The sequence below is a fragment of the Phlebotomus papatasi genome, chromosome 1, assembly GCF_024763615.1.
Source record: "Phlebotomus papatasi isolate M1 chromosome 1, Ppap_2.1, whole genome shotgun sequence".
In the NCBI taxonomy this organism is placed as follows: Eukaryota; Metazoa; Arthropoda; class Insecta; order Diptera; family Psychodidae; genus Phlebotomus; species Phlebotomus papatasi.
The window spans coordinates 46645587-46670442 of record NC_077222.1 but is presented as its reverse complement, the minus strand read 5'-3'; the positions used below and the strand labels follow the sequence as shown (position 1 = coordinate 46670442).

The window sequence follows — 24856 nt, the reverse complement described above, 5'->3', positions numbered from 1 at the left end:
TGATCACAAATGATAAGAGTGTACAAAAAAAAAAGAGAAATTCCACGTTACACTTACATTCATTTTTCTGTTGCATCGCGAGTGATTTAGTAGAAAGTTGACCTTCAGCTGATTGAATGTTGAACTGTGCTCTGAATTATCTAAAGGGAATTTCTTCAGTGCATATTGATATCTGTGGGATGCTTCTTGAAGGCGATTCTTCCTGTACAGTGTATTGCCGTCCTCTAGTAATTTATTCAACAAGAGTAGCCTAAAATCACATATAAAATTATTTTTACAGCTGAATGATCAATAGGTTTTTAATTATGATGACCTAAAACGTTTTAAAATTCTATAGGGTAAGTGTGCCAAATTCCGGCCAGTTTGCAATTTCGGCCACCTTTTTTGTTCTTCGAATTTCAATGAACGTTTAGATTTTACGTACTCTAGAGATTATACAATGCAAAAGAATAACAAAAATGTAGCTTCGACTAACGAGATGACGTGAAAAAGATATTGGAAGAATTCCCGAAGGGCAAGGAACTATGAGAATGAAGGTAGCCGAAATAGGGCACCAAAGCTATGTCTATATTTTTATTCATTTTAAAATGTATTAGGAATGATTTTAGAGTAAATAAAGACGGTAAACTCTTTACAAGGTTCCAAGCAACACTCTTTAGGAAGAAAGAATAAAAAAATCAATTTGAATTTAAAAGATTACATTTCAAACTTGAGACTTTGACGCTTGCATGCAACTATGCCGAAATTTGGCTTACTTACCCTATATTAAAAAAAAAAATATTTTTTTCTTCAAATTAACTTACATTATCTCTGGTTTGCCTGAAGCCATTGCCCACGTTGTCGGTCCCAGTTTGGCGCCTCTTTTGAGAAAAACCTGTATTATCTGAACATTTCGGCACGCTATAGCCCTGTCGAGTGGTCTCATGCCATTGATATCCACATGCTCAATCTGCGATCCGCGATCTAGTAACATCTGTACTAAAGCTCCTGATCCCTGATATGCAGCCAAATCAAGGGGTGTTCTGCCTGTTTTATCTGTATGATGAATATTGGCCAATTTCTCAATCAAATATGTGGCAGTCTGCAGATGACCACGCAAGCATGACCAACTCAGAGCCGTGAGACCCTCATTATCTTTTTTCTCCAGGTTCACCCCTGCAAAAATAGTGTGGGAATGTTATTTGTATTTCAGGAATTACTGAGACAGAACCACTTTACCTCGTTCTACGAGCACCTCAATAACGTCCATATTGGCTTCCTGTGCAGCAACAATTACTGCTGTCTTCCCATCATTGTCAGAATCCTCCAAGTCAACATGGTACTGTATGAGACGTTCAATCACAGCCCGATGATTATCTTTGGCAGCAACCAACAGGGCAGATATATTTTTTCGATTTCGTGCCCCACAGGAAGCACCGCGGGCCAAAAGGGCCGTTACAGTATCCACACAACCGCACTTTGCTGCTCCAGTGAGAGCAGTCTCACCTGTGATACTGTCCTCTCCGTCAATACAGACATCTGCCGAATCCAGAAGTTCCTCCACAATGTCCGTGGAACCTTGAGATGAGGCAGCCACAAGGGCTTGTTGTGCTGCTTGTGAAAGACTCATATCGTTGAATCCATCACGTCCAATCCAATCACTGGCCAACAGATATTTTACAACATTCAACTTTCCAGATCTAGCTGCATGAACCAAAGCACATCTCCCAGAAGTATCTGTGTGTCCAAGAGCACTTCCAGCTGCTACAAGCTGCCGTACAACATCACAATGTCCCTTGGCTGATGCCAAGATGAGAGGCGTATTTCCCTGACTGTTGCACTTTTCCACATCTGCACCAAATTCCAACAGGAGATTCACCATCGATACAATTCCCTCAGATGCAGCAATGCACAGTATTGGAGCATTTCCAACAAAATCTGTCACAAAATCAGGAGAAGCACCAGCTAAAAGAAGCAGTCGAGAAACCTTGATATTAGGACTGTAGACATTGCGCAGGGTACAGAGAGATGATGAGATATTGTCAGTTACTGAAGCAATCCAGTACGCCTGAAGATCACGTGGCAAGAGACTGTGGTTGCTATTGCGATAGATATGAGCCTTGAGAATATGATGTCCCAGCTCTAAAGACAATTCTCCATCCAGTGGAGCATGAAGGCGTGACAGACGAAAGGCAATAGCTGCATGGCCAAGGCGAAAGTCACAGAGGAACTTCATACTTTCACTGGGATCACGCCTTATGAGCCACTCTCTAAGAGCTGGATGGAAGAACATATAGGTGTTATCCAGGCGTTTTACCAATAAATCTGACAGCTCATTGAAACTCTCTACAAACTCTTGCCATGTCAGTGGGCTGTTCGCATGGAGAGCATTAATGGAGTAAAAGATCTCCACTTGAGTGAGAGGATAGAGAGTGGCTAGGCAGACATTCAGAATATTAGACACCCTTTCATACTTTGTCACCGTGGGGAATTTGAGATTGAACCTGAGCAGAAAGATTTGTGCCAGAGACACCGGAAGTACTTTATAGCTGGAAGACTTTATGACTAAATGGCCACATTCAATGAGATCCAAAGTAAGCTTCACAAACAGAAATGATCCCTTGGCCAGTGAAATCAAATACTGAATGAACTTATTCTGATTCGACATATTTCCCTCTTTTCCACTTGGATGGATATTGTTAACAATAGATGAGCTAGTCTTGAGCCTAAATGTACAATATTCATAGATATCCTTCTGTGTGGTATCATTCGATATGTCCAAGGAGAGTCGAGTAAGTGGAAGCATCTTTACAAATTCCATCATTTGAGTTCGCACTGTAGCCACAACTTTCAGCCATGGTGGAAAATGGGCTACCATCTTAGCCAAAAATGTAGCTAAAGTATCACCATGATCAGGTCTGTGATACTCAGCTTCACATAGAGCATCAATGAGAATAACGCAGTTCTTAGCTGTGATATTTCCTGAACGCCTTAGTGTAATAAGGGGCTCCAAAATACCCATTTTGAGTGCTCTTTCGGGATCAGCAATACATTCTTTTACACTGAGAATATTTTGCAGGTGCGATTCCCCAAGCAGATAATCACGGTATGCACACAATTGAGGTGCCTGACACAGCTGCGCTGCCAGCGAGTGTACAAAATCCGGTACAAGGCACGTTAAATTGTTATCAGCCTGACAAAAATGATATGCCACGATGTATGACGAGAGAGCTTTAATTCGCTCATTAACCACATTAACTTGGCAGTAGATGCCCTCATTGTCTCTCATTGCTTCACTTCGTCGGCGGCCAAAACATGAATGATCCACAAGTTGCAGCAAAACAGCTGTCTTTCCCGTGCCAGGACTGCCTTGCAACAAGATGCCCTGTGAATCAGTCTGATTAATAATGTTTGATATATCCCTCATAAGCCATTGACGGCCAATGAAAAGAGGCTCCTGCTCCTGAACAGGCACCTCAAAGAACAAAGGTTTCAACGTTAATTGCTGAGTTTGTCTGTATTGAGCAAAACGAATTTTAGGATCTACTGGGCCTTTGAGAGCTCCTGATCTTGCAGATCTTCGTATGGGAACTCGACGATTCTTGAATAATGTTAGATCTTCCACATTTCCAGCTTGAGATGCTGCAAATAACAAACTCAATTTAATATTTAAAAAAATATATATAATGAAAAAAGTAAACTAACTTGTAACGGAGTGTCGCCTTGTGACTGGACTCAAAGAACTATTGCTCTGTTCGGAAATGGACATAGACATGAGAGATCCAATTGAGTTGGAACCTCCAATGTAGACACCAGAGTCCTGAAGGACACGAGACATGTCGGCATCTGAGGACCCAGTTAAGGTGGAAACTGGACTTGTATTTGTAGATACTAATGATGTACATGATTGAAGAGGTTGTTTTATGGCACTATCAACACTATTTCGGCAGGGATTGTCCAGGAAAAAGCCTAATCTTGCATGAAGTTCTGCATCCTTCATTTTTCCACTTATATACATTTTCTCTTTCGAAGCTTCACCATCATCATCTGCAATAAGAATAATTTTATTGTTTACAGATTCACATGAAATATTATATTCTAAAATACTTTTGGCACAAAAAGAATAACACTCATAATAAGTAATATTTTCAAGCATGTAAAATAAATCTTATGTTCAGCACTCATATGTGAAATTATGTGAAGCAAAAATTGTTAAGCAAAATGGTTTTTGTTCATTACCACGATTACCACATATCTCCAAAATTCATCAAAAATAACAATTAATTATATAGTCTTATGGAGTTTACCATGAAAAGATTGGTTTACGGCAATTATGATATTTTCAAAACAAAAGTTTAATTTTTTTTTAAGTATCTTGTACAACTCGAAGTGACATTTTCACATTCAACAGGTATCTCTCCACACAACAAGCTTTCCCTCACCTTTAATATTTGGTACATTGTATTCAAATTTATAAGGAAAAAAAAACTATAATAAATTCACAAATTTCATTATGGTCTCCCCTCAATGAAAGTCCAAAGTAAATGTAGTTCATATATTGGAAGTAAAAATAAAAATAAAATGTGATGATGTAAGTATGTTAACTAAAATTACTAATAGCGCTATTAACCAATAATAAAATATCATATATAGGGGATCTCATTTTATATAATATCAAGGCTGATTGATTATGTTAATGATTCTGTAATTGTAGTACACCTTAATTTCGGGCAAATTGAAAATGAGTTTATAAATTTTTCATTCTCTCTTTTTTTATTATTTTCATCGTCTCTGTCATAAGAACTCCCTAAGTTGTTTCACCTTTAATTGTCGACATGTGCTCAATTAAAATGAATAAAAGGTATAAATCCTTTAAATGTTCCATGTTTACCAATTTATGCTAATTCACTCGGCAATAATTGGATAACGAAACTACATCAATTTATTATTATGCAAGCAATACAAAAAAAAACACAAAAATTCTGCCTGTGGTAATCACATCCATGCAAAAAGATGAAGAAGACTAAAATTTCAAGACTCACATGGACGAAGTATGACAAAGAGAGTAGAGAAAAAATGTTAAAATCATACTATATACATCAGAGAAAAGGAAAAGGGAGTAGATAAAACACTCGTGTGAAAAATGAGAAAATAAGAGGTCCATGCCTGCCAATTGATTGAGCCCAATGTTGTCCGATGAAGCCTGAGCGGTCCACAGCGACTTAATCTTACCAATACCTGAGACAAGTGACGACAAATGGCCAGCATAAGAGGAGGATACAGAGCCTGAAGAGCTCAATCGACTATGAGATTTAACAACATTTTTGCAGGTCTGCTTGCAATGCCTCATCGTGACCACAGAATCTGACTGAGTCGACGTGCAGAGTGACGATGAACCTTCATTTTACATTCAACATTTTTACACTTTGTTTCTCTCTCACTCACGAAGCAAATGGATACATATTTGCATTATAATGAAAACTATGAATATAATACGGGTTATCCTACCTGATCTATTGCATGCATTCTCAATTGTTCCCGTAGTCGATGCTGTTCGACGGTGACTACCAAAAGGACTACGAAGATTTTTCGTGTTAAATATCTTCCTACGATTCTGCGGAGGAGTGGCACAAAGGCGAGCTGTTAGATCTTCAGACTTCTTGAGAGCCGCATGATTTATATGTTTCATGTTTTCTTGCTTGGAGTCTTTTCGGTTAATCTGCGAGGTTGAAAACGAAATTAGATAGAAGAATTCAGTAAATATTTAAATATTGATAAGATTATAAAAAAAATATTAACAACTAAGTGAACAATACAACAAAATACTGAAAAGTTTGTTTTGCATTAAATTCAAAGAGCAATAATTTTACAAATTTTACTAAAGAAAACTCAATAGGATACCATCGAGAAATTTACAGTATTGCATCATGGAGAAAACCTAAAGGTAGTCTAAATTAACTTAAAATAGCTTTTAATGAAGTCGTCGATAACATTAGTCACAAATTATCTACAAATTATCCATACCACAATTTCTGGTAGTGTAGCAAATATTGCAGAACTCTAATAATTTAGGATGAGAATTGTCTCACCACCTTTGTAAGGGAAGGCTTTCAGGCTTCGCAAACCTTTTTTTTATGTCCCTTTAACGAATCTGATCTATTTTTTAGAAAATGTGTAACTTATGATTAGCTAAGTAAAATATATTGCCATAGATAAGTCAGATACATTAAAAGAATATGGGAAAAATTAGAAGTGTTCTAAGCTAGAATATGTGCGAAACCTGGAGGCCTTCCCTTCTGATTTTCTTCATTTTAAATTAAACTGAATTTTTCAAAGTTGTTTTCCTCTAATATTCTCATAGAAAAATGAAAAATTCTTAAATTCACAACTTTTGAAATACTAATTAAACCAGAAAGGAGAGAAGAGAAAAATAGAGATTTTTTTTTAAGATACACTACAAGACGTCAACATTGCTTACCAAAGAAATTTTACAAACAGAGCTACTTTAGCGAGATTGGCTATATTATTTCCGAGCAACTATTGCAAATTCATGTCGATGATACGTTTTTAATAAAATATTTTAGAAATTTTTTCTATCCTTTCTTCCAACAGCCATTTTGATGAAGCACTCTGAAGTGGTTCAATAATTCTGCAAATAATTTTAAATTGTTTTTCTCACGAAATATTCCCGAGAGACCTATAAAAAGCTTGTGATCTTTTTGTTCTCTCTTCAAGAATTTCAAGAACGTTAATATTGTGGATCACTATCTGAATAAAAGAAACTGCAAAAGAATCTACATTCCAGATAAAAAAAACCACACATCTTAAAACAGTTTATAATCCAACTAAGGCTAACCAAAGAGTAAACTCGAACAGCTAAATATGTTTTGCTAAAAGTTAAATATCTGAAATTCTACATTAGGTTTATAAAAGGCATTTTAATTGAAGTTAAATTTCTAATGAAACAAACTACCAAATAGTAAGACAAAAATCACAAATATGGTCAGGAAGTTAATTTTTTTTAATGCTGATTGAATCTTTAATGGGTGTAATTTGAATGTGAAACAATTACTATTAGGAAGTATTTATCGACAGAGTCACTCTAAGTATAAGAAAAGTTACGCGGTGGCATACAAATAATTAAAAACGAATAACAATTTAAAAAAAAATCACCTTTTAAAAAAAAATCAATTAATATGATTTCGAATGACTAAAAAAAGTGCATTTATATATATTGCAACCATGTGTCTTTATTTAAGTGGTAAGATGTTATTAAAGAAAACGGAGAAACCAATTATATGTTGATGTTGCGTACAAAAAGTTCATGCACACCAAAAGAAATGCGTTAAAACTTAAAAAAAATGATAATCAAATGGATATTTTAAACTTAATTAAAGTTTATATTGGAAGCTTGAGACAACTCGGACATAAAAGTGCATTCTCAATATAGAACAGGTAGGTAGTTATAAAACTTTGAGTGATGGATTTTCTTTTTACACTGTTCTCTCTTTTGCCCTAAACATGCTACACCGAAGCATATGTAGAGAGAACATAAAAGGTTTTACTTGGAATTGTAGCAATCCTTAATCTTTGAGCTCCAATAATCGTGAAGAAACTTGTTCTCAGACCGTTGATGAGTCATCCCATACAAGACATAAAGAATAAGAAGATGGGCAGAAGAAAACTAACCCGTTTTGCGTCAAAACAACCACACATTTCCTCCATGTATTCATCGGTATGGTAGAAAAGATAACATAGCAGTTTATATTCGCTCACTCGAGAATTTTATATGCACACAGGTACATAATATATATATATATATATTATTTTGCAAAGAAGAGACCACCTCAAGCAACACTACAAATATAATTCATCCTTTGTTCCACGTTTTGCCTTCCCGCTTAAAAAAACTTTTTCCCTTTCTATAAGTCTTCATTTAAAAATTCTTTGCGAAATTTTATATATATATACAATACAAGAAATAATTGCACAGAATGAGAGACGCGAAATTTAAATATCGAAATTACTAATATACCTATGCATTCACATGTTATATATAAATAATTATAAAGGTAATATATCTTCAAAGGTGTTTAATGGAATTGAAATTTAAAAAAATTAAAATTTGGGAATCTTGACATATTATTAAATTTCTTAATTATAAAATATTTCGAACCAATTGTTTTATACATAGTAGAACTGAAATTTTATTTAGATTGCTTATCATAAAGGTAGTGAACTCAATGTGTTCCACAATAATCCATCCTCATACAAAACAGCCTATCTTATATAAACAATTTAAATATAAAAATCGTAGTTACTGTATCATATTATATAAAGGGACAGATAATCCTAACCGGCTTATGTAGGTGAGATTCTTAACGTGAGCTAACTCGGAGTGCATGCAAATTCGATTTAGAGCTGAAGTTGGGAGACGCCATTCATAGTTATCTTGAATCAAATTCGTGAAATTATACAAATTTTGTATTTAAACCAAAATATCAAGGATTTGGATGAACTGACAGAAAAGTGATATATGGGTGAAATGTAGACCAGAATGTACTCTATAATTTTCCTATAGAACATGATCTCATCGATTACTCAGAAGCCAAGATAATCGAGTTTTTTTGTTTCTTAACTCGTTTTTTCATCCAGAGTGTCCCAAGTAGTCATTTGTTGAACTTCAACTATATCAAAGAATTGTTGTATTTTGTGGGACTTTCCATTTAAAACCCTATTTTAAGTGTCTTGGTGGAGTAGAGGCAGTCAAATTGGCATCTGAGTGATTTCAAAGCGTTATCATGGGAAAAATCAATTTTTTCACACTTAAACGGCAAAATCGGACAGATTGCATTATCTGATCGAAAAATGATGTATGGACGAAATGTAGAGACAAATGTCCTCTACAATTATGTTGAAGTAATCATCAAAATCGGTTCAGCGACAGTCGAGATAATTGAGGTTATGTGATATTGAAAATGGTTTTTCGACTGTGGCGCCCCTGGTGTTGGTCCCACGAAGTTCAAATGTTCTAGAAAGTTGTAGCATTTGGTGAGATCTTTCGTTTAAGCCCTCATTCATCAAAATCGGTCACATAGAACCGGAGATATGATTTTTTGAATTTCGTGAACTTTGACCCCTCATATCTCCGGTTTTGTTTTAACCACAGCGCACAATTGCACCATTTGGGAAACGTCCTAGACTGTACTACAACATACTAAAATTTCATTAACTTGCACAAAGGAATTTTTGAGAAAGATGAGTTTGAATTTCGATGAATTTTGACGCTATCACAGCGCCACCTGTGGTGACTTTTTGAACTTCCATCTGAAAGTGCTCATCGAGACGAAACTAAAAAGGTAAAATTTAGGTCGCTATGTTAATTAGAACCGGAGATAGAGGCCGGTCAATGTTCGAACTTTGACCCCTTATAGCTGGGTTCAGGGGTTATGGATCGACTTAAGTATTTTTTTGTTTCATAGGTATAATCAACGGCTACAACATACCAAAATTTCAGCCCGATGCACAATGGAATTTTTGAGTTATTTTATTTAGAAAATAACTCTTTTAGAAAAATCTTTTTTTAAAAATAGCGCCCCTAGCGGTGATTTTATGAACTTGTGATGTTAGAAGGGGAAGTGGCATTTCATGAGAGCTTTCCAAAAAGCCCTCAGTTTTTAAAATCTGACAATTAGAACTGAAGTTATGGCCATTTTAAGAAATTTTTTCTGGACCCTTATAGCTAGGGTCAGGGGGGTCGGGGAACCTTAAGTTTGGTATTGATGGAAAGCCCTAAGGCCCAGCTATAATGTACTAAAATTTGAGCCCGATCGATGCCATAGGGGCGGAGCTATTGAGAAAACAAAAAATGGGGGGTCTTCAAAATGGCGGAAGGAGGGGTGGGGGGTGGGGGGTCAATGCACCAAGTTACAATTTTCACCCGATATATAATATTTGCCGAAAACCGCAAGTCGATATCTCTTTTAATTTAGGAGCTATTAAGCTCCAAAGAGCGGCCGGCCGGCCGGCCGGGACCGTACATTAGCCACATATATATTCGTGATCAGGAAGTGCTGAAACACATTTTGGCCAAGTTTGAGCTCGATCGGACGACATGAAATTTTGTTAGGATTATAGTAGGTTAGATTATTAAGAATCTCACCTAATATTTAAGCTCAGGTATTAATTGAGGTCCTACAAAAAAAATCTTACATTTGGACATCCTTATAGTATGTAATCATCCACAAGAATCGGATTTTTATCAGTTCTGAATAATTAAAAAACAATGTTTTTCACAGAACATTCATATGCTGCTTTGGGTACTCAGAGTCCCAAAAGAGACGAAAGAGCTAAACAAATTCAGATATTGAATTCTGGAGTATTTTATCCAATTGGCAAAGAAGAGTCACCAAATTTTTACTCCGCGGATGCTCAAACCTTTAGGTAATCTAAGCGGTACAATTGTTAAAGAGGTGGGGACCCCTTTACCTATACCCATACTAATACTAAAAAATATTCATTCAAATATTCATCCGTATCGTAAAGTGTTTTCTATTTTATTGCATGTTCTCTCTTTCTTAACGATGTTGCTGTATATTCAGTAGTTCACCATAGACGTAAAGTAAAGGAACATTTCTGGCAAGTGCTTTAAACTGGTGTTTTTTATATTAATGAACACGAAGATTAATAGTATACACGAAGATACGTGCCAAATTAGTAGAAATGCCGTGTCGAAAATATACTACAAACAATTAAATGTCGTATAAGTGAAATTACCTGCAGCAATTGCGAGACAGAACTGAATCTCGACTTGATCAACTCACTGCTTCTTTGTGCAACACTTGACCCTGAAGATGTTTGCAAATCACTTTCCTGAATATGGCAACCACCATTAGCTGATAATTTACCTGTTTTGAAGGTTGAAATTTAAATAATTAATTGCTAGATATCAAAACATTCCACAAAAAAGTATTAGCGTACCAATCGTACTTACCATTATTGCCAGATGTGTTTGTGGATTGAAACGACTTCTGTCCAGAGTTACAAGTAGGACACTGTTCATTTTTGAACATGCATGAGTAGCAACGCTCATGTCCACAGGTATCAATTAATTTCCGCTTTTTACCTTTGTCAAATGGCATTTGACAACTTGGACATGTATCACCATCGCTGCTGGTCGTCTCACTTTCTAGCAATCTTCGAATTGATTGTAAATCTGAAAAGACAACATTACATGGTTTTCTTTTATTTACTCGCACCATAAACAAACAAACTCCTGCATCCACATTTAATATCGCTATCAAGAATGATTAATGGTAAATTTCTATTTGGAATCGAAGACACATATTAAATGGGTTAATCAATATGGGAGTAAACTTTCTTAATTACTATTCAATTAATTAAAAGAACATCAAAAGTGTTTTATAATTTTATAATTGAATTTCTAAAACGCATTTTTACCCTATCTTCAGAATCTGCAAGTTTAGCGTTTAGATCAACATTTAATTGAATCGCACGATAAAAGAGAATATTTGAATTTCTCTACTTTCTATTGAGATTTTTTTTCCTATTCCTAATTTAATATTCACACTTCCTCATCCACATGACCTTCAAATTTTGAATATCGCATCGCATAAAGTTTGAGTAGACAAAGTTTACACAAATAAAGTCGAAAGTTAGAAAAAAAAACTTATATGGATTTTACTAAATGAAATGATGTTAAATTTGCATAAATGCCGTTTGATGTTCAATCAGTTCAATTAATTGTTCAAACACGCAATTTGCAAAATAGGAAGAGAAACGACAAATCCTCAGCCCAACCCTTAAAAGCAAACACATTTGAAATTGAAAATTTACGCTTCAATAGCTTTAAAGTCATTCAAACATTCTTTTACTACTGCATATCTCAATGACTCGGCTTTTCTTCTTACTAAGATACAGTTGAAAAAAATGTGTGATAAGCTTCTTATAAATTCTTATTATGTTATAGAATCTATAATTTTATTGTGAATTTTGTACATAAGCTACAATTTCAGATGCGTCAGTATATGCCGTTTAAAAAGAATGAAATAATTGAAGAAATAAAAGGATTCTATTGGTATACTTAATTAATGAGATTTCCTAACTATACTTGAAACCAAAAGTAAAACCTGTTTAAATAAGGCAATCGATATTTTTTTTGTTCATATAAAATTATTCAAACTTATGACAAAATTATAAATCAAAAATAAAAATAATGCAATTTAAAAATGTTTATGATTTAATCGGACTTCCAGGGATTATTTTTAATTACAATTCGCTTTTTTTTAGGAATAACTGCATGTAGTAAAACCTATTTTTCCTAAAAAAAAATATTGTCCTTTTTTGATAGAGACTTAATTGATACATTATTTTATTTCATGACAAAATTCTATTTAAAAGGGACAGATAATCCTAACCGGCTTATGTAGGTGAGATTCTTAATGTGAGCTAACTCGGAATGCATGCAAATTCCGAGAAAGAAAAGGTCCGACAAATGGAAAGGTAAAATTTAGGTCGCTATGTTAATTAGAACCGGAGATAGAGGCCGGTCAATGTTCGAACTTTGACCCCTTTATAGCTGGGGTCAGGGGTTATGGATCGACTTAAGTATTTTTTTTATTTGATAGGTATAATCAAGGGCTACAACATACTAAAATTTCAGCCCGATGCACAATGGAATTTTTGAGTTAGTTAATTTAGAAAATTGAAAAATCTTCTTTTTAAAAATAGCGCCCCTAGCGGTGGTTTTATGAACTTGTGATGTTAAAAGGGGAAGTGGCATTTCATGAGAGCTTTCCAAAAAGCCCTCACTTTTTAAATTCTGACAATAAAAACCGGAGTTATGGCCATTTTAAGAATTTTATTTTGGACCCTTATAGCTCGGGTCAGGGGGGTCGGGGGACATTAAGTTTGGTATTGATGGAAAGCCCTAAGACCCAGCTATAACATACTAAAATTTGAGCCTGATCGCTGCCATAGGGGCGGAGCCATTGAGAAAACAAAAAATGGGGGGTCTTCAAAATGGCGGAAGGAGGGGTGGGGGGTGGGGGGTCAATGCGCCAAGTTGCAATTTTCACCCGATATATAATCTTTGCCGAAAACCGCAAGTCGATATTTCTTTTAGTTTAGGAGCTATTAAGCTCCAAAGAGCGGCCTGCCGGCCGGCCGGGAACGTAAATTAGCCACATATATATTCGTGATCAGGAAGTGATGAAACACATTTTGGCCAAGTTTGAGCTCGATCGGACGACATGAAATTTTGTTAGGATTATAGTAGGTGAGATTATTAAGAATCTCACCTAATAGGCAGATTTATTGAATGAAGTAAGTATCTCTAGATTTTATAATAATTTGAAAACCCACATTAAAAATTGCATTCAATTTGTCTGCATACATGGAAACTATGGCTACTAGTATGTAATAGCTACTAACTTGTACGTAATGCAAGGAATCATGAAAAATGTGTAATTTATTGCAAATTATATTTATATACAATATGTGGATAAGTGGGCGTTTTATGACTTGCATTAAAATCTTTTCTTAATCCCTATGATAAATAATGATTGAAAAACTACCTGTTGGAGTTACATATTATATCATGTATATAAGAATATCTTTCTACCCACATGCATTATCAAACAAAAAAATACAAAGATTTTGAGACCTATTTCTACACAATTCATCTCTTTAGACAAATTAAATTAATAATTACCACTTAATGCTATACTTTATTGTTAAACGTTTTATCAGACAATTTGTATTGTCAATCAACATGTACAACATGAATAGTCGATATGAAAGTTTTTATAAACTCAAGGTCTAACTAAAGAAAGCGGTAATTGGCTCTGTTATAAATTTTTTTTTACTACACAAAATTTTAGTATAATTTAATATTGTTTATAGAGTTATTTATTGTGATACAAATCTAGTTTATCATGGAAGCAATTAAAAAAAATCACAAAAGCAAAAATATTTCAGAAATTGTGTCATTCACTTAATTTTCAGATATTTGCTCATTTTTTGCTTTCACACCATAAAAACATGTAAAGTTAATAAGTAATCTTATCAGTAGACATTCAATGTTCTTCAACTGGTGCCATAGAGCGGCGCCTCCACTTTTATCTTATCATTTTTCTTTTTAGCCTATTATTTTACTCCACAGCCAACATTCAAAAATAGTATATAAATAGAAAATCCATTACTCGCATAAAATACGCAATTTATAAAAAAATACTCGCCAGCAACGAACAATTTGAAAAAAGTTAACTGAAAAATATATAAATCAAAAAGTGTTTTAATAAATTATTCATCTATCGTATTATAAATCCCAAATCTTAAATAGCAAATCAATTTCGACTATGTGGCATATACACACATAGAATTTAATCTATTGTTGTTTTAGATCTTACAATATTTCCTGGAAACACTGATACCGCGATATCGTCTTTAGTGAAATTAGTGAATGAAATTTATTTCACGTTTTATATGGTATGTAATCATCATCTTGAGTTAATATGACTTCATCGATATGAATGCCATGATGTCATATTTAGTGAATTTCACATTAATTTACAAAGAGTACGCCAATTGTGTTTCCTTATAAAATTCATTCATGAAGGAGAAGCGACAAAGTTGTGCAATCACACTTTCTCATTGAATTATCCTCAATGTTATACTCGTTATACTCTTTTACTAACAATTTTGTCAATATTTGTCAGTATAGCAAAAAAAAATTGGGAAAGTGAATAATGAACTCTTAGTTAACTCATAGAAAATGGAAGAATCCCCTATATATCCCATCTTAAAATTGCTTCGAGATAATTAAATATTCAAAAGAAACAATATTTTTTGTATACATAATTTTCTCTTTTATTTTGTTTTCTATTAAAACAATTGAAATAGTATTACTAACTGTTATGTTTTATATTTATACTAAACTCTGAAAGAGATGGTATTATAACAAATAAAAATCAATAGTAAAAGTAATATTTTTCTCTCGAATTCTTTCAAACTCGAAAACTTCACTTTTATATTTAATTGACAGAGAAAGAAAAGTGTGTGGGATAAGAATATTGTGGAATAATCTCACATTCATTTAGTAGGAACGTGTGAATAAATAAGAAAGTCCAACTTACGGTATCATCATGATCTTGAATAAACGCATTTACCTAACAATTACCGGAACCGTGTTAAATAAAAAGCTAAAAGACAAATAAAACAGCAAAACGGTAGTACTTATGGTGAGGAAAGACACAGATGACTGCCTTAAGGAATGGTAGTGCATCAAAGGCGACAGTACAACGTGAACTACAATTCCAAGAAAGTCCATTGACTTTTGCAGCTTAGACATTAGGCCTTCCACAACCTTTTGCTATACACCTATAGTAGAACACAATTATTCGAGCCACTAGGGACTTGTTTTTAACGTACCTTACTATATATATAACTCTTATAAATACAACAGGTAAACTAAAATACATAGCTGCATGAGAGGTGGAAAATTACAACAATAATATATACTAGAAATAAATCATACAGCACATTTCACTCTTGTGTTATTTATGGTGAATCGTACTGTTACTGGTTCATGTGCATCTTATTCTTAAGATACATATTTCTCATATATACGCATGTACATATATACGTCGCTCATACAAAGTATACGAATCCTAAGAAATTTTTATTGTTTCATTATCACAGATCTTTCCCTTTTGTGCGTTTATTGAGTTTTGTGAAATTATCTTATATTTGGTTATTATACTAGTCTGTCTGAAGATTTGTAGGTTTTTTTCTTCACATAAAAAAAGATAGAAACGCCAATTTAATCAGTTTCACAAATTTGAGTGTCGCAAATCGTCTACCACAAATATGCTTTTTTTTTTACAAATTGTAGTTTGAAGTCTATAGTAAAGAAAAAACCAATGGTTATAATCTATGAGGGAAATTTGAAATGGTAATTTTGAAATTTGATACACTTAAACCAACAAATATTTATCATATGTTTCTAAAACGGACTTAACAATTAGTCACTGGCCTTTCTCATCCAATATAATTATTCGTAAAAATTTATATGAATTTCAGATATTGAAATATTTCTACATCACCGCATAATTCAGTGAAATCATATTTTGCGAAATATAACTAGAATCTTTCTATTTAAATTGAAATTACATAAAAATTTAGCAGTTAATCTATCTATTAATTAGAATTTGAAGCACACATTAAAAATTGAGGGAAATTCACAAAATAGAAATGTCAACAAAACTTATTGAAAAAAAATAGTTAATTATAAGTCTCAAATTTCGCAAATACTCAAAATCGTCAATACAATATTTTCTTGCACAATTAATTTTAATTATGTCATAATGGAATTCCAATTTCAAAGACAATCATAAAATTCAAGGAGTAATATTAATCACGAAATAGTATATTTCTATGGGGGATATCTAAAATAATATTAATAATACGGAAGAATTGTAAAAAAAATTTATATAAAACCTTTCTCATAAAGAAAACACTTTATTGATCCGAGCAGACACAATCCTTAATTAAAGCCGTTAAATTTATGCTTCAGTGGCATTTAACATTTCATGAACTAACATTTGATAAATTATAAGGTAAACATAAATTAAAATTAACCTCAGTGACAAGATACATAATGTAAATGTTGATTTCAAATTAACATCGCAAATATGAATCAAATATGAATATTACAATAGAAATAAAGTGAAAAAAATTATTTATTTTAAGCAAAATCATTTTACAATTTTACTTTATAATATTTCAGACTTCAATTTTATCGGTAGAATAGCTCTTTAGCTGCTTTATAAATCAGCTACTCTTTCATATAAATATTTCTTCAAAAACTACCTACAACCTACATGTCCACTATCTGCACCAGATTGATTCATAAAGCCTTTACCTATGAGTAGACAACACGACTCCATATGCCTATATTTTATGAGTTCAACGAAAATCAGGTATAAACTTTAAGTAGGTAGACATTAAATAAGTAGGTGGAACTGGCTTCGGTTTTAATAAAAACAGCCTCCATTGAGAAATTGCACAAATCTGTTTTATTTATTCACATAACACGCAAGTGTAGACACACACAAACGTACACTCCCCAAAAAATCCTAATAATCGACTCTAGAAAATAGTCTTTGTGATATTTAAAATTTTTGAAGAGGACCAACACATATATTATATTTTTTAAGACAAAATTTCCAAAAAGTATTTCCATTATGTTTCAAAAGCTGAATATTATTCCACTAATTATAGGTGCATTTCAAGTAAAATGTCACCCAAATAACATAATGCATTTACAGAAGTAAATACTTATATATTTACAATACATACGCTATACACTTTGTAGCCATAATGCTTAATTGCTTTCTGCGGTAATAATCGACACCGCCCAATTAAGTCGTGTACCAACACGGTTCGAAACACATTATTAAAAGTTATCTTTTAGTGACCAACAATTTAATACAAAATGTTGTTCTGAAAAGGTGATGGAAATTTTAAATCTTGGAAAATGGTTCTAATATATAATAGGCTAACATATGGATAGTATTTGTAGCCACCTTATACATACATATCACCTTATATATTTATGTAAGTACCAATATTATGAAGCCTTATATTTATGGATACCTAATATATAGTCCGTGACTGGAGATTCTACGCTTTAAACTTTAAACAAGTTCTTTAAATAAAGGTGAGTTTATTTCGAAGTTTGAGTTCGCACAATCTATATGACTTTAAAAATTAATAGTAATATTGTAATATTTCGTATTTATATTGCAATTAGCCACCATATGTAACCTAATATATATTAAATAGTATATTTCCATTCCAATCATAGTTAAGCATTATAAAGTTGAAATGTACAGTAGAGCTTTTTATTCCGTTCATACTCCGTCTTACAAAAATATGGTCACTTTCTCTTCTAGCAATGATAAACAACATAAGAAATTAAGAACCAAACTCAAAAATTAAAGATAATTTATAAGTACTACATCCCTCAGTCCTACCTTTTAACAATATTTTCAAATTATACATGTATTTTTTAAAAAAATAAAAGTGAACTTAAAAATTAGTCTTTTTGTTGTCGAGATTTTCCACCGATAGCAAAATAGAGCCCGGCTGGTGGATTCCCTTCCCTGTTTGTGGGAAATTCATATTTCCCGCCTCTCGCTCCAAGCAAGGCCTTTTACTGGCGGTATATAGTTCTGTTGCCCGCCGTGTGGGGAATTGGCTGACAGGAGACACTGTCAGTCAGTCGGTAACATGGCCTGGAAGAGTTCGGATGGGGCACAGAGCTGGGTCGCTGCCGGGCAATTGGCCGCGATAAGCCTTGGTCTCCATGAGGAATCTTTCAGGGCAAAAGCCCGGCTACATTTTATAACTTTAAAATCGTCTTTTAATTTTTTGTCTATTGTAGTGGCGAAAGTTATTTACCATATTCTAAAATCTAAATATACTGCCACTTTGAAGAAATTAGATTTTCTTTTTTCAAAATCAAATTGAAATTAGAATTCACAAAATCTAAGAATTTGAACAATATTAAGTATTGAGAATTTCAAGTACTATAATATTGAAAAAAAAACATAAATTTATTTATGGTTCATTAAATTTTATTACCAAAATGGAACTACTGTAAAAAGGCGCCAATGTCATACTTGGAATATCTATGTGTACTGTCATTTAAGAATATGTATTACGTTTACTTGTACTTTCTAATTTATAATCTGAAGTTTTTTCTTTTTGATTCTTATAAATATAATTTGAACAAAGGACATTTGGCAGAAATGTATGGGAGCTGGTCCAACCCTTCGCCAGAGCTGAGACTAGGCCCATTTTGTAGAAATTGGTATGACTTAAAAATTACCAAACCAACGATATCCTTTTGAAGATTCACAAATTTGGCAATTTATTTTTCTGAAATGGTTTAATCCTTGAAGGATTGGGTCACTCGTGACCCATAGGGAAAATAATTTTTCCTGATTACCTAAAGATTTTCTGCCTAAAGTTTACACGTAATTCAGAAATAGAAGGTTGTAGAAATGTATAATATTTTTTGTAAATCTCCAACTATTTGCTATATATTATAGTAAATATTTAAGCTCAAAAACCAGTGATAAGCCTAGATCAGCTTATAGAGGTGCGATTCCTTAATTGCAAATTTGGATTGTGGCAAAGACGAACGATATTACATAAATGTTTTTACATTTATACATAAATATTTATACATTTGATGAATTTTCAAATGACCGCAATAATAAATGATTTTATTTATTTTTTATATTTCCATTTTTAAGCAAACCCCTTTAGGGAATGGAAAGTCCAATACTCATACATAATATTTTTCATTAGAATAAAAATCATTCATTGGTATTGTCAGAAAATAATACTTGAATTTATAGGTTACTTTCGGCCTTATCATCTATAGGAGCAAAAAATACACAGAATCAAACTCTGTTAAACTTTCTCAAGTTAGACGTAAGACGTTTCACTGATTTTATTTATCAGTTTCTTTTTTATTGTTGATTTTATTCGGTCAGTAAAAAGTACTCGTCCTTAAAAGGTTAACCGATATTAATAAAATTCGGGTCAAAGTTAATGAGCCATCTAAGCTTTATATAAGTATTTTTAGATTTCCCTTCTGACTTCTCCATCTGGTAGCTCCCTTACAAACAAAATAAATCGCATTTTAAAGCCATCGAGCATTGCAGTTCAATAAAATGATTTGCTTTCGTTTTACGAAAAACCAACGGCATTTTCGGAGTCATTGGTGTGCCTTAAACATCTTAAACATAAATATCTCCCGAAGAATTTTAGAGTCCATCAAGTCAAGCTTTTAAGATATGTTAATGTGAACAACGTTTTAAGAAATGGATATAATTGTTGTTTATGAAATTCGTTTTTTCCTCAACAACGGTGTATCAAAGTGGTTGGTGCCAAAGAACGATTTCGAAAGAAGAACTCAAGGAACATTTTCCTAGTATAAACCATATCTCTATCTCTCCGTTTTCCTCAAGTATCCTTGAATGTCCTTTAATTCCATGAAAAGAATTGCGTGTAACAACATGTTAGCCTCACAGAAATATTGTCTTTACAAAAAGAGCTAGAGTTATTGGAGATTTATATGGTTGAAAAGGTAGCGTTACCAAAAAAATTTTAACAAAAGATTAAGAGTATAATGGCTTTTATAAAATATTTTTACTCTGAACTTATAATTCAAAGTTTTTGAATAACGGTAGGTATCTTTTGGAACCCTGCGATCTACAGAGACTTAAACTATTTTACCAAGGAGAATATTTCTGCATAGGAGACACGCACAATCACACAATCATTTTTAATGAATTTGAAGAATATTCAAGGATTTATTATAAAAATCTAGAAAATTACAAGAAAATAATAAAATAAGGATGTGGTAGGAAATTCTTCTTTAAGTCCTCCTTTAGAAATTTTATTAGTTACCAACAACATAAATGTTAATGTAAAAAAAAAGTTTTGTAAGATTTCAACTAATTTCTTAAGCATAAGTTTTATGCTCTAGTGCTTTTCCTACATACTTTTGGGGCTGGTCCCGGAATAAAAGTTGCTACTTTTGATAATAGATTCGATGGCATGGGTTTCAATCGTGGCGAAGATTAAACCGTTTTGCCCATTGTCCTTTGAATTCACTTCCTAAAATTCAGATTACAACTAGTTAAAATATTTGTAATTGTAAAATATGTAATAATTATATTCACAGATATTTCTTGTTGAAATCCATTATCAACGGAACAAAAAAAATATAGTATACTTTGAGTTGTAAAAATAGGAATATTGTATATTTTACTTTTAAACCTTAGTGAATTAATTTATGGAAGTTGGGGCAATTTTTAGCAATGGGGCTACATTGATATACTATTTTTTTCCATATTTAAAAAAAAAACTGGGGCATATAATTACTTTATGTAGTTCCACAATTGGTATTTAAAGCTACAATACATAACGTTAAAGCCCACTTTCCTTTAGAAATATGCGAAAAAATCCTATAACAATCTAACCCCAAAGCTCAAAGTAGCACGTCCTCGTGTCTTCCTTCTTGAAATGTAAAATTACTTGTCTATATAAACACAAGTATAGATTATATTGCCAATATTTCCTCAGAGTTGTGATATATTAAATAAAATACCATTCAACAACACAATTTGAAACAGAAAGTGAATAACAAAATTAAAATGAAATGTTCAACTAAAGTAACGACTTATTAATAATTTTAGCACCTTCTCCCAAGCGATGTAAATTTGTTGTTAAAAATGACTGAGACTCCGTATAGATATATTCAAACATAAAATTTATTACTCTTTGTATTGTGAAATGGTTTCATTACTGTTTGCAATTTCTTATTCCTCTATAAATAATACCTGCAGTCGATTAGAAGGATGAAATATAAATCACTAATTAAGATGATTGATTCTAATAATATGTAGTTACGTTTGTATGATGAATAAGCACTGTGTCGAAGTACGAATAGATTATCATATAAAAGCTATATTTCTTTAAAAAAAAATGCCTCAAAAAATCAAGAAAAATATCAAAAAATCATTTTATGCCTCTGTAATTGGATTTCTTCATTTTTGTGATAAAGAATATGAACATACATACATTACGCAGAAAGTGCTTGGAAGATTTAACTATTCAGTGAGAAATTACAACTTTATACGAATAGCTTTCTCACAATTCTCGTAAAATAAATTATACGTTTTATATAGTATAGAAATAGATATAAGGTGAATAATAAATAAAGCTCTAATATCAAATGAAGCTAGAAGATAAACATTGGGATTATAATTTGACGATTTCGATTATATACAACGATTTATCCAAAAAAAAAATCTTGGCACAACCCTTAATGAAGATCATTCATTAAAATAATTTTATAAAAAATGTAAGAGAGAATGCAACGGTCAGTCTGTAAGTAAACTTTCTCAGGAGTGTTCTCCATTTTTCTTTCGAACATATTCACAAAGCGTCTTTTTATGATTCCGAAAGAGAAAAAGTGAAGAAGCCTTTTTATAGTCCATCATGGGCAAGTTCATTTCAAACACACTCTCACGGCTATTCATAAAGAGAATTCCGAGAAAAATAAAAGGTCTGTGTTTCAAAAATGTTATTATGTGAGAGTAATATGCGAACGTGAAGAAATTTGACACGAAAAGGTCATAGTCGATTGCACTGGGAGAGGAAATGGTTCCAACATCTTCTCAACATAATATGATAATGAAACTTTTGTATACAAGTGAGTGAACTCCTACACTTGAACTGTTCAATGAATTTTATAACAACATAACAACATTGTGATGTAAATAAAAAGGTTCATTTCCATTTGCGACAGGTTGACTGTTTTACTAAAAAAAAAAACAGTAATAAACTTTTTATTATTACCGGCATTAAAAGACCTGAAGTGATTGTTCTTTCAAGCGATTCATTGTCTTTTTTAGATTTAGTACTTTAGTATTACCTCCTTAAAATAATCTGACTGATAGTGAAATATTTAAAACCGGCACAAGGAATTTAAAATTGACTACAAATTACATGCACAGACATTTTTCCCTGTAACTTTCAAATTCTTATCATTTTTAATTATTATTTTTTATATTATGTATAATTCCTATAATTATCAATCTTATAAATCTGCAAATATTTTAAAAATCTCCTATCTTTTCGATAACAAATGTACTTATAATCTGATTTGGAATACAATGATATTAGTAGAAAGTTGTTATGATGTTCCATAATTTTTCTAAACACATCATTAACTTTCTAAATTCTCATGCAGACGACATGTTTTACCCTTTTTTAAATAAAAGGACAATGATTTAAAAATTAAAGAATTTTTTTAATTCAAAGTTAAAAGCGTTAGTTAGAATTTCACTTTAACACCGGAAATGATGATTTTGAAATTCGATATAAATTTTTTGGAAAACCAATTGTTTTTATTCTAATGTCCCTACCATTTTGTCCTACGAAATTGTTATGTTTTGAAGAGCTGTAGCATAAGTATTATAAAGGACTTTTACAGTTTACTGTTTACACTGTCGATTTAATAAAGTTGATATAATATTATGAATTAAAAATTTTCGTTTATTTCACATTTATAATAAATTTATCCTATTTTTATACTTAAACAGTCCTACATAAAGTGTCGTATTTCACACGGTCAAACAAATCTTATACTAACACTTGTACCAATTGACTATGCTGGACTTCTTCTACGAAGTGCATTATAATGTCTTTCCCACGGACATGAGAAACGATTTTATGAAAAACGAGATGAACAGGTAGTTTCGGGCACTCTTCTTACCTAATACACTGTAGCTCAGGCCACTGGAGGGCCTTAGAAGACTCTCCTTCTTGCCCTTCTCATTGCACTGTTCTTTCGTTATTGGCATCTTTTAAACGTGATCCAACTTATAGCATCCACACCACAATATGCTTTTGAGTATTTCACAAGAACAAGTTGAACATTTGGAAAATTATAGAGCTTACTTTTGCTCTCGCTCAGCTCAATATTAATTGGCATTTATACCGAATGGCATGTAAAAAATAAAGTTCAATTTTAATACGAATTTTCTAACAATTAAATGTGTAAAGAATCACTGTTTAACACTCCCAAGTAGCATTATTTCCTCTGATTTTTTTATATGCTACTCATTTACAACATAATGCACTATTTTATTATCTCGGATTTTCTTAATTTTGAACTACTTCTTTTCACTTCTTGCATATTCTCTACTTGTTTTAAGTGTTTTTGCTACACATTATACCAGAAAAATCCTTCAGGTATATTACGACATACAGTTCACAGGATAGTGTAATATGAAACTAAATTAAAACTAATCGTTTATCAATCACGCTATAATGTAACTATTTGCACGGCAAAATATTATGGGAGTTTATTATATATTAGTTCCACGAGAGTCTCACTTTTATAAAAGATCACACTTACAATTCTGAATATCGACGTTCACTAGGTAAATATAACTTCCCTTCTACAAGGCTCAGTTAAAACCTGTATTCAATCATTCACCGACCATATTTTATTGATTTGAAGCATTACAATACCACTTCATTGGAAATTTTTACGACACATTCTTATTACTGCTCAAGAGAAAGAATTGTCGTGTATTAAATGTGTTAAAAATTATAGGAGTATAAAATAGGTGTGATTTGAAGGAATCTCACCTAATAGCACGTTACATATATTCATTACACAATTCTTCTTAATCATCATCCACGTTCTATACATAATACAAATCTCACATGATTTGTTTAGTCTTTTGTGATGCTCCATTAATGCCTGATTCCTCATAACATTATATCTTTTCACACAATTCAAAGAGAGAAGTCTTTTCAATTAAATTAAATTGATAAGACACTTCCTACTTTTGTATAAACACATCGCATCCAAGTCTTAACAAAAACTTTGATATCAATTACACACAATTCCAATATACAAATTAATCAATCTATTTTATGTTATAATTCCCTTATCGCATTTTTTAACAGAATAACACAAAAATCATGACTCCATGAAATGATAAGTTCTTCGTCAGCTCATCAATATTGCCTTGATATTTTTTCAACTAAAATGTATAAACTATGAAAGTTCTGTATATTTATACATTTCAAGCTCACTATTCACATAACAAGTGTCTGGTTTTCACGATGAAAAAAAGAATGTGTAAAATATTAAGATCTTTTGAATTATGTACAAAGAGTCCGTAATTGATACATCCGGACCGGTTCGTGGTCACAACTCAACTGACTCCAATGAAAGACTTCATATGAAAACGGAGTC

The 24856-nt window shown here is 32.4% G+C and overlaps 1 protein-coding gene across 2 annotated transcripts in view; it reads right to left on the bottom strand.

The window, feature by feature from the left end:
* The window catches only part of LOC129799437 (protein TANC2), a 25811-nt gene extending 955 nt beyond the window's left edge, over window positions 1–24856 (bottom strand). Inside the window, exons 1-8 of one of the 2 annotated variants that reach the window (XM_055843295.1) lie at window positions 23360–24856; window positions 10973–11194; window positions 10756–10886; window positions 5488–5698; window positions 3685–4026; window positions 1219–3621; window positions 804–1155; window positions 58–250 (exon numbers count right to left, since the gene is read on the bottom strand). In XM_055843295.1, the coding sequence (XP_055699270.1) occupies window positions 58–250; window positions 804–1155; window positions 1219–3621; window positions 3685–4026; window positions 5488–5698; window positions 10756–10886; window positions 10973–11194; window positions 23360–23447 (3942 nt within the window). In that variant the 5' untranslated portion in view covers window positions 23448–24856. The remainder of the gene's footprint in view (window positions 1–57; window positions 251–803; window positions 1156–1218; window positions 3622–3684; window positions 4027–5487; window positions 5699–10755; window positions 10887–10972; window positions 11195–23359) is intronic. The other variant, XM_055843293.1, reaches the window with a different exon arrangement.